The sequence below is a fragment of the Heterodontus francisci genome, chromosome 6 (assembly GCF_036365525.1).
Source record: "Heterodontus francisci isolate sHetFra1 chromosome 6, sHetFra1.hap1, whole genome shotgun sequence".
NCBI classification, from domain to species: domain Eukaryota; kingdom Metazoa; phylum Chordata; class Chondrichthyes; order Heterodontiformes; family Heterodontidae; genus Heterodontus; species Heterodontus francisci.
This window is the reverse complement of record NC_090376.1, coordinates 9,213,094-9,224,291: the sequence shown is the minus strand read 5'-3', so window position 1 is coordinate 9,224,291 and position 11,198 is coordinate 9,213,094. Positions and strand designations below refer to the sequence as shown.

The 11,198-nt window shown below is 45.3% G+C and overlaps 1 protein-coding gene across 2 annotated transcripts in view; it reads left to right on the top strand.

The window, feature by feature from the left end:
* Positions 1–9,353, top strand: part of LOC137371121 (glycerophosphodiester phosphodiesterase domain-containing protein 5-like) — a 129,246-nt gene extending 119,893 nt beyond the window's left edge. Inside the window, exon 14 of one of the 2 annotated variants that reach the window (XM_068033087.1) lies at positions 1,860–9,353. In XM_068033087.1, coding sequence (XP_067889188.1) covers positions 1,860–1,984 — 125 coding nt within the window. In that variant the 3' untranslated portion in view covers positions 1,985–9,353. The remainder of the gene's footprint in view (positions 1–1,859) is intronic. The other variant, XM_068033088.1, reaches the window with a different exon arrangement.
* Positions 9,354–11,198: the final 1,845 nt, after the last annotated feature.

Sequence of the window (11,198 nt, the reverse complement as noted above, 5' to 3'; positions counted from 1 at the left end):
GCTCACCACTCTCTTCAAAATAATGTAATGGGATCTTCAACATAGATCTGAGAGGGAAGACAGGACCTCAATTTAACATCTCATCAAGAGAGCAACACATCTGGCAGTGTAGCATTCCCTCAGTACTGCACTGGCATGTTAGCATGGATTATGAGCTGAAGTCTCTGGAGTGGGATTTGAACCCACAACCTTCTGACTCAGCGACAAGAGTGCTAACCACTGACCACAGGTGACGCCTTATGAAATGAAAGATGGCTACAAAACAGAAAGCGGAGGTCAGGAATTAAGAGGAGTTTCTCTGACTGACAAAGTGGGAAGTTTGCTCGGACGCTAGGCGTATGTTGTTGAAATTTGCAGACGATAGAAATAATTATGCAGAGAAGTGGACCAACATACAGGACAGCATAAACCAGTTACAAAGTGGACGGATCAGTGGCAAATGGAACTTAATTTAGCAACATGTGAGGTGGTTCATTTTGGTCAGAAGAGCCGCTTCTTCCATGGAAGCTATGAACTCTAAGTAGAGGAACAGAGATTTGAGGATCCATAAACTAATAAAAAAAATACCAATGCAAGTTTATAAGGCCATAGAGATTGTAAACAAAGGACTCTGGTTCATTTCTAGAGAAATAGGATATAAAAGTAGGGAGATAATGGAGCTTGTAATGGCCATGACCTCCTCCACGCTAATTAGCCAAGGACAATAAATGCTGGTCTTGCCAGCAACCCTCATCCCAAGAACGAATAGAAAAGAATTGTGGAGAAAGGCTTGGTAAGATCACACTTGGAGTATTGTGTGCAGTTCTGGTCTCCATACTACAAAAAGAATATTGAAGCACTGGAGAATGTGCAGAAAAGATTCAGAGGCAAGAGTGAGCTGGGTGGGGCTCTTTTCTCTGGAAAAAGAGAGGGCTAAGTGGAGACCTGCTGGAGGTCTAAGAAATTACAAAGGGGGTCAGTTAGGTGGATTAGGAGTAATTTCTAATACGTGGGGAACTCTCTGCAACATGGAGAGGTTGACCATTGACTCATTAAAGGGGATGCTTGATACATACATGAAGTGTGCCAATGACATGGGTGGACTCGGAACCTCCATATAGGCCCGACGTCAGGTTTCCATTGCCCTCTGAAAGTCCAGCCTAATATATCTGACCTCAGGGTCACTCTATAGTGTCTTTGTGTTTTTGCCAGAATATGCCAAAGCATGGACCAGTCACTGTTCTGTTTGAAAAAAAAAATGCAGCAATCAGCACACATCTCACATGACCTGATTCTACTGGTGCTGATTAAGGTTGAATATTAGCCAGGACTCGAAGGGAATTAGATAGATTATACCATCCTACAGTACTGAACCAACTGGAGGCACTTCAGCCCATCTCTTTGAAAGAGCCCTGCAAATGTTTTTTTTTCAAATAATTAACCAATTCTTTTTTTGAACGCTTTTATTGAATCTGCTACTGATGCCCTTTTCAGGCAGCACATTCCAGTTCACAACAACTCGCTGCGTTTAAAAAAAAATTCTCATCACCCATCTTGGTTTTGGCGTTTTTGTCGGGGTGATAACCCTTCAAGACAGTATTTCATTGCTTTTAAAACGCTTTGGGATACTTGTGGTTGTGAAAGGTGCTATACAAATGCGCGTATTTTCTTGCCTCTCCTTCCCAACTCCTCCCCCCCCCGCCTTCTCTTTCCCGAACATCCTTCCCTCCTCCCTCTCTCCTTCCTGACCTTTTTCCCCCCCCCCCCCCTTCCTGTCACAGGTCACTGATGCTTGAATTATCAGATAGGATTCTCCTTGGCTTTCATCCAGTGCCAGATTGGGCCAGGCCAACACTAACTTCCTTTGTCCTGTGTTGCAGAGATCAACAATGGCATAGCCAATTCCGACGATGGCTCCCTCTGCTCTGAGAGTGGGTTCGATGGGTTTGCGAACGAGGTCATCAGCCCCCTGGGCCGTCGTGGAGCCAAGATGCGGATCAACTGAGAAGCACAGGCGGTCTTCGTCCTTCCCCACCCCCCCTTCAAGACGTGTGGTTTCGGGAGCAGATCTGTTGACCACCACCCCAACCCCTCGTCCCACTCTGCTTCCCTTGACCTCAATTCCCCTCAAACCATGGAGAAGATGGACCTTTTTCATTGTGAACTAACTTGAGATCATGACAACGGTGAACTGTGGGGGTAGAGCAGGCGGGGTGGGTTAGGGATGTTGGGGAGAGACCTTGGACTAGTGCTGCGCACGTGAAGGAACAGGGAAGGCCCCCCTTCCCCACCTCTGAAATAGAGTCTCTGGCACCCATCCTTTTACATCTCCTCCAAACTGAGTCAAGCACAGAATAGGGCAGGTCCTTGGGAGTGGTCTGGAGGCCAGTGGAAAGCAGATGCAGGAATTTGCTGCCTGCCAGTTCATTAGTTCCTTGCTGTTGCAGAGATATCGGTGGAATTTGATCCTTTTTTGTTTTCCGATCCATTTCAAGTTGGTTGGTTGTATGTTCAGTTTACATTTTGTGGGTATGTAAAATTACATTTAAATGTATATATTATATATAAAAAACAATATTTCTATTTGGTGGCAAAATGTTCGGAGGCACACAGTGTTTCTTCGGTTCGCACCTGTGCAGACTAGCCCTGATAATCTTCTCTCTGCAGGTGTTTTAATAGGCTGAGTGAGTTTTCCGGTGAATCTCTGGTTACCAACCCTCGTTGGACAGATTACATATTCCTGGAGTCTTGGTGAAATCTTCAGCCACTGCGCTCACTCATCCTTTTTTCACCATCTCTAATGTTTTCTTAACTAATAAATTCAAAAGACATTGGAAAAAACATCGCTTTCTATTAATGGCCCCATGATTTTCTTCCCTGGGTTTGCTTGCAGTAGTGTCCTAGACTCTTCACTTTCTGGAGCATTGGTAACCTTAAGTGAGTGGTGTCGAACTCAGAGGCTGATACTGGCGAAGACCTTAACACTCTTTTATTCCAGTATTTGGGAGCTGTTTGACTGTTGCCTATTGTCTGTCTATTGCGTACTTAAGCCCCAAAGTCATATTGAGAGCTTGCCAACTCTGGAAATATTCCTGGAGTTTCTCCAATCTGTCCCACTGCCACCAGCTCCCACCATTGGCTCCCACATGCCCATCCTCAATGAGTCAGCACCTTGCCCCACCAATTGGAAAGCAAACAGTCTCTTTGTTAGATGATTCTCGATTGTCAGTTGAACAGTTTTTTTTTAAGAAAACAAATAAACAAAAGCATTCAAAGAAAATGAATACAAAACCACTTTTTTTGAAGCCCCGTTGATTTTTGCTCTTCGAATTGTCATACTGGCCCCCACCTGCTAAGAATGAGGCACATCAATGTTGTCATTTTTAACTGTTGCTGGAGTGAGGAAATGACTTGTTAAACAGATCAGTTGTGGCTGGAAAAAAACACTTACATACTAACAGACATCCAAAGTGAGGAAGCGCATTCCAGGGCCTGCTAAGGAGGATACAATCCACAAGGGCTAGGACTGGTTAGACCAGCTGGTCACATGACTGTTCCATGGTTTTCTTTTGAACTGGCCACAGACAGTCTGAACTGAGTGTCTGTTTGCTCCTGGACTGAAGATCTCTCCTGTCTGCTCCCATCTCTTTCTCACAAGCCTCTGAATCCACTGAAGGCACATGAACCCCAAGAGAGAAAAGTGTCCTCCAGCAAACAAGGTTCAAGAATTATGGGCCCCAACGAAAAGCAAGGTCTACCTACAATCAAGGACTTTACATTGAGCTCGAAGAACCATAACAAAACTCTTCAGATATTGCCTCAAACTTTCCACTTCATTTTTCTTCTCTTTTCTGTTTCTATTTTCTTGTGTGTATCGCGTATTCATGCTAGTTTGGGCACTTCGTATATCCATAGGTGTTAACCAAATTGGGGTTTAAGTTGAATAAATTTCAACATTTCTTCTTTAAACCTAAGAAAGCCTGTTTGTGCTGGTTTCTTTGCCTTATAATTGGCAAGTGGTGAACAAGGATTCACCAAGGGGGAGCTAAAAACACGGTGTGTTTAAAATTCTACCCTGTTATGGTAAGACCAGGTAAAGGCTGAGAGGAACCCCTAGACACCTTTCTCACCTGGTCGTAACAGAAATGTGGGGGCTCGTCCGGGATTGACCCACAGACAAGAGAAATTGGAAGTGGGAAACCAAATTGTTCCCAATCAGAAAAGAGCAAGATTTCAATACAGGTTTTCTTGTGGTTGTGTGTGCTTGAATACTAACATGTCTGCAACTGAAGCTAGTATCTCTCCAAGCCAGGGTGAAGTAACTTGGGATAAGTTAAAAGCACTGTCTATGGACAAGTTGGGGAAAATGGCTGAGCAGTGTGGGATCACTGTCGTGTCTGAACTCCTAAGGCTAGTGGCCAACCATTTTTCCCTTGAATCTGCAGAAGCAGTGTTAGAAGTAGACCCAGGCAGGGTACTGCTAGCAAAGATACAGTTGGAACAAAGGAAACTTGAATTAAAGACAGGGAAAGAGAAAGGGAGAGACAGGAAAAAGAGAGGGAGAAAGAAAGAGCCTTCCAGAAGGAACGTGAAGAAAGAGAGCTGAAGCAGCTTGAGTTAACTAGGGGGCGACAGAGTAACCCCGGTGAAAGCATGGCCAATATGGAGTAGCGTAATTCAGGGCTGGCTACAGGATTGTTAAAACTAGCTCAGCTAATTCCTAGATTCAATGAGGAGGATGTTTTTTTTGTGTCCTTTGAGAAACTGGCAAAGCAGCTAAAATGACCAGCTGAGACCTGGCCTCTTTTACTGCAATGCAAGCTAACTGGAAAAGCCCATGAAGTCTACTCCCTGTTGCCAGATGAGAGTTCATCAAATTATGAACTGACAAAAATGCTATCCTCGGGACATATGAATTAGTACCTGAAGCCTATCACCAAAAGTTTAGAACCCTCAAGAAGCAAGCTAATCAAACTTATCTGGAGTTTGAAAGAAGTCAGCAGCTGGCTTTTGACCAGTGGCTGAGGGCTCTTAAAATACAGCTCAGCTGTGAGACTCTCAGGGAAGTCATTCTGTTAGAGGAATTTAAACACTCTCTCCCACTCTCCATAAAGACCTATGTAGAGGAGGAGTGGGTCCAGAGAGTCTGGCAAGTGGCCGTTCTGGCTGATGAATTTGCTTTAATTTATAAGTTGGTTTCCCCGGGAGAACCTTTCCTAATCACCACCATAAATCCGAAAATGAAAACGGGTGGGAAGGCGATATCTGCCCAGGCAGTCCTGGAAGAGAAAAGAAAGTACGAGACACGGGGCCCTCCTCCAGCCAAAAAGGAAGGTTCTGTGAGCAAGAGTGAGACCCGGAGACCTGTGTGCTTCCATTATAATAAAGCAGGGCATTTAAAAGCTGACTGCTGGAAATTAAAGGGAAAACCGGTATTTTTAATCAGGGCACGCCCACTCAGGAAAGAAAGGACCCTGATGGAAAGCACAGCAGAACATGAAGCTTATGGCTGCAAGTGCAGGAAAATTTAATAGGATTCCTGAAGGTTATCAAGGTTTTGTGTTTGAAGGGAAAGTAACCCCCACCCCTCGAGTGGGTCAAGCAAGCCCATAGTAATTCTTGGAGACACAGGGGCCACCAGATCCCTCTTACTGGGAAAAGGCCTGACCTTTGCCCCAGAGAGTGCAGTGAACACCAGAATGTGGTGAATGGTATTGGAGGGCAGTGTATATCTGTACCTATACACCGGGTGCACCTGGAGTGACCTAGTTTCGGGACCGGTGACCGTAGGGATTGTCCTTAGTTTCCCTGTGGACAGGGTTGACCTGCTCCTAGGTAATGATCTGGCGGGGGTGAAGGTGGTAGCCCCCAGTAGTGAAACAAAGTCCGCAGGAGGTCAGACAGACAGGGTTGTGGCAGGAGATGGACCCCTGCAGTGTCCCTGAATGTGTAGTGGATCAGACCATGATCAAACCAGCTGCCCCAGAGGAGACTGCATTGGCACTGCAGGCAGATGACCATGAGGTCTGCCTGTCCGAGACTTTCTTTGGAAAGTTAGGAGACCCAGAGAATGAATTAAATGGATTTTCCCTAACTGAGCCGACCCAGTACCGCGATAGTTAGCACAGGCTAGAGCATGGCTACCCGACCCGAACCTGACGGGACCCGACGACATGTATCGGGTTCGAGTCGGGTCACACTTCCGGGTCCGGCATTCCGGGCTCAGGTCGGGCCAGGTCGGACACACTCTATCACCACCTCCGGTAAGTGGCTCCAATGTTGATGTACTTTTTGAACTAGAAAGGTGGTTTTGTTACAGTTTTATTAAGCTTGTACAGATCAGCAACAAAGTGAAAAACGGAAGGTAGGTTAACTGATGGTCGGGTCGGGCGCGGGAAAAAAATGAAAGGATGCTGGCCGGGTCGGGCTCCGGGTCGGATGTGGTTCTGTCAGGCTCTGGTCGGGTTTCATTTACAGACCCGAGCTGGCCTTTAGCACAGGCTGCCCAGTCTGAAAGTGAAGCAGAGGGAGTCCCTGATTGCTACTAATTAAAGAATGAGGTACTGATGAGGAAATGGAGTTCTTCTCACAGACCTGAGAGCAAGGAGTGGGCAGTTGCTTACTAGTTAGTGGTGCCGCAGAGGTACTGGAGAGAAATATTAAGACGGGCCCACGAGATTACAATGGCTGTATATGCCAGTATACAAAAGACCAAAGCCCGCATAAGACAGCAGTTTGACTGGCCAAAGCTCCACAAAGATGTGGTGGAGTACTGCAAGAGTTGACACATGCGCCAGGTTGAGGGGAAACCCCAACCTACAGTGAAACCTGCACCCCTAAGTCCTGTACCAGTGTTTGGAGGACCCTCCAGCAGAGGGCTGGTTAACTGTCAGGGATCCCCGCTGAGGAAAAAAAAGGGACAGGCTGGCAAAAAGTTAGAAAGGGAAGGGGAGGAATCCCAGATGAAAACCCTTACAGTCCGGTCAGCCAACCCTGAACCAGCAGAGGCAAAGAAAGACCTCTAGGAAACAGAGAAACCATGAGGTTGATGCCTCACCTAGTCGAAGTGCCACAGGGTCATGCAGTAGAGTCTGCACAAATACCTGCAGGCAGAAGTGTCCTCGGGGACAAAGGAGAGATTAGCAAAGAATCCTCCCCCGCAGTCAGAAAAAAGAAAAACACCCATCCCCCTAAAATCAAAAGCCTTTGCATGACTCAGCAAAGCACTGACGGAGAGTTCAGGATAGACCCGTCCATTACTGACTGTCCTCGAAAAAAGAAGACCTCAACTGGAACAAAGATCCTAGGCAGCCATGGAAATGGGCAAACGGAAGAGAAACCTCCCCAAAAAAGAACCACATGTTTATGGGGCTGTCAAAAAAAAGGGGCAATTTTAATAAGTTTAAGGATTTGTGAACGAATGAGAGAAATGCAAGTTTTTTTCCCGTATCTTATATTTTTCTCTCGACCTTTTTAATGAAATGCGCTTTTCTCATCGCATTTCATTCCACTGGCTGTGGAGGTGACATGTTAGGCCTCCACCCGCCAAGAATGAGGCACATCAATTTTGTCATGAACATTGATTTTTTTTAACTGTTGCTGGAGCGAGGAAATGACTTGTTAAACAGATCAGCCGTGGTTGGGAAAAGATATTTGCATACTAACAGACATCGAAGGTGAGGAAGCGCATTCCAAGGCCTGCTAAGGGGGATACAATCCACATGGGCCAGGACTGGTTAGACCAGCTGGTCACATGACTAACTGGCTGTTCCATGGTTTTCTTTTGAACTGACCACAGAGAGTCTGAACTCAAAGTCTGTTTGCTCCTGGACTGAGGCGAACTCTCCTGTCTGCTCCCATCTCTTTCTCACAAACCTCTGAATCCACTGAAGGCACATGAACCCCAAGAGAGAAAAGTCTCCTACAGCGAACAAGGTTTTAAGCAGAATACCGGACCCGAACGAAAAGCAAGATCTACCTACAATCAAGGACTTTACAGTGAGCTTGAAGAACCGTAACAACAACTCTTCAGATATTGCCTCAAACATTTCCACTTCATTTTTCTTCTGCTCGTTTCTTTGCGTGTGTGCATTGCGTGTGCATGCTAGCGTGGGCACGTCGTGTATCCATAGGCATTAACTGAATTAGAGTTTAATAAAGTTCAAATTTTCTTCTTTAAATCTAAGAAAGCCTGTTTGTGCTGATTTTTATGCCTTATGATTGGCAAGTGGTAAACAAGGATTCACCAAGGGGGAGCTAAAAACACAGTGTGTTTAAAAATCAAACCCTGTTATGGCAAGACCAGGTGAAGGCTGAGGGGGAACCCTAGACCCCTTTCTCACCTGTTCGTGACACAATCAACTGTTCATTGGGCATTCAGAACAAATAAAAGGGGTGGACTGTGCTCGGAAGCAATTGTCTCCTTCGGTAATGGCTTTTAATCATGCTTTAGTGATGTGTGATAAGTTTATCAAACAATCCGAAATAGTCACTCATTGTGTGAGCAGCTCCTCTGTACATTTTTTTCATACTTGTTCTTGTGACGTGGGCATCGCTGGCAAAGCCAACACCGATTGCACCAAGTTCCATTCACCCCTGACCCTTCACTGACCTGCATTAGTTCCCAGTCCAGCAACACCTCAACTTTAAAAATTCTCATCCTTGTTTTCAAATCCTTCCATAACCTCGCCCCTCCACATCTCTGTACTCCTTCAATTCTAGCCTCTTGAGCATCCCTGATTTTGATCCCTCTGTCATTGGCAACCATTCCTTCAGCTGCCAAGGCCCAAAGCTCTGGAATTCCCTCCCTCTCCTCTGTGTCTCTGCCTGTCTCTCCTCCTCTAAAACCAAGCTTTTAGCCACCTCTTCTAGTATTTCCTTCTGTGACTTGGTGTCAAATTTTGTTTGATAACACTCCTCTGAAGCATCTTGGGACTTTTACTATGTTGAAGATGCTATACAAATACAAGTTATTGTTAAGGTGAGAGGATTGGGTCTGGAGTAGTATGAGTCACCCTTCCGTGGTTTGGTTACTTTTATTGGGGCTCCTGTTTGACAATAACCTGAATATTGCAACAATGCTCAGTAATGATGAGAAATATACAAGATTCAGAAGGGGCTGGATAGGCTAGACACTGAGATGCAACTACCAGGATGGTAGAAGGTGAATGAAATGGACCTCGGTCTTTTTTCATCTAACAATTCTTATGTCGTACAATGTCATCATGGTTTTTGAGTTTGAGTTAGATTTAGACTACTGGATGCTGTACCAACTACAACGTGCATTTATATAGCGCTTTTAATGTAGTAGAACATCCCAAAGCTATTCACAGGAACGTTATCCATTAAAATTTGACACCGAGCCACCTAAGGAGATATTAGGATAGGTGACCAAAAGCTTGGACAAAGAGGTAGATTTGAAGGAAGATCTTAAAGAAGGAGAGACAGGCAGAGAGGCTTAAGGAGGGAATTCTAGAGCTTGGGGCTGAGGCAGCTAAAAGCCATGGCTGTCAATGGTAGACCAGTCAAAATCTTAAAATGGGTGCCAAGCCAGGCGGGAGCAGTTGAGGTCAGTGCGAGGGTAAAGGCAGGAGCTGGGGTTAACAAACCAACTACCACTCAATATTATATAGAATTTTACAGCACAGAAACAAGCTATTTCAGCTCAACTGGGCTATGCAGGTCTTCATTCTCCACGCAAGCCTCCTCCTACCTTATTTTGGCCCTGCCTCAGTGGTACTGCTCTGATCTCTTGAACCAGAAAGTTTGTGGTTTCAAGTCCCATTTCAGATATTTGAGCACAAATCCAGGCTGGCATTCCAGTTCAGTACTGAGGGAATACTGCACTGTTGGAGGTGCTGTCTTTCAGGTGAGATGTTTAAACCGAGGTCCCATCTGCCCCCTCAGGTGGATGTAAAAGGTCCCATGGCAGCATTTCGAAGAACAGCAGGGGAGTTCTCCCTGGTGTCTTGGCCAATATTTATCCCTCAACCAACATCACAATTAAACAGATTATCTGGTCATTATCACATTGCTGTTTGTGGAAGCTTGCTGTGTGTAAATTGGCTACTGCGGTTCCTATATTAGAACAATGACGACACTTCAAAAGTATTTCATTGGTTATAAAGTGCTTTGGTACATCCTGAGGTTATGAAATGTGCTATATACATGCAAGTCTGTTTGTCGTTACAATACATAGAGCAGTGCTTAATCATCAGTGTCCTGCACAGTAAGTCACATGTTTTTTAAAATTCATTCATGGGGTGTGGGCATCGCTGGCCAGGCCAGCATTTATTGCCCATCCCTAATTGCCCTTGAGAAGGTGGTAGTGAGCTGCCTTCTTGAACCGCTGCAGTCCATTTGGGGTAGGTACACCCGGAGTGCTGTTGACTTCGTAGCGGTTAGATACAACAGAGTGGCTTGCTAGGCCATTTCAGAGGGCATGTAAGAGTTAATCACATTGCTGTGGGTCTGGAGTCACATGTAGGCCAGACCAGGTAAGGGCGACAGATTTCCTTCCCTAAAGGACATTAGTGAACCAGATGGGCTTTTACAACAATCGACAATGGTTTCAGGGCCGTCATTAGACTAGCTTTTTAATCCTACATGAGTGACTTACTCCTCATGCATAAGATTCACACTATTCTCAAGTTCAGCTTGAGATAACTTAATTCCCCTTCCACAATATAGAGGCTGCTTTTCTTTGATTTCTAGCTGTAAAAGTTCCAATGTGTAACCTTTCTTGAGGAGGGATTATTTTGCTTTTAAGATCCCACAAATAAGCAGGTATATAGCAGCAAGCAAAACACTGCGGATGCTGGAAAACATACTTTTGGCGTGTTACGGGGGGGTCTGTGGAATGTTTGTAACACAGGAGGAGGCGCCTCAGAAGCAAAAACATTGAGAACTCCTGGTTTATGGGATCTTGATGGGCACATTTTGGTGTGTGGACTGGAGTCACATATCTAGGCCATACAGGGCAAGGACAACAGGTTTCCTTCCCTAAAGGGACCTTATTTAACCAGTTGGGGTTTTTCTAATTACAATCTGACAGCTTCCTGGTCACTTGTACTGACAGCGGCATTTTATTTCAAGATTTTTTTCAAAACCGAATTCAAATTGCCGATCTGCCTTGGTGTGAATTAAACTCGCATTCTCTGGATTATTCAGCTTGGGCAGTTTTTTTTGGAATCGGTGCTGCTTTTATGGTATGTTCGAGC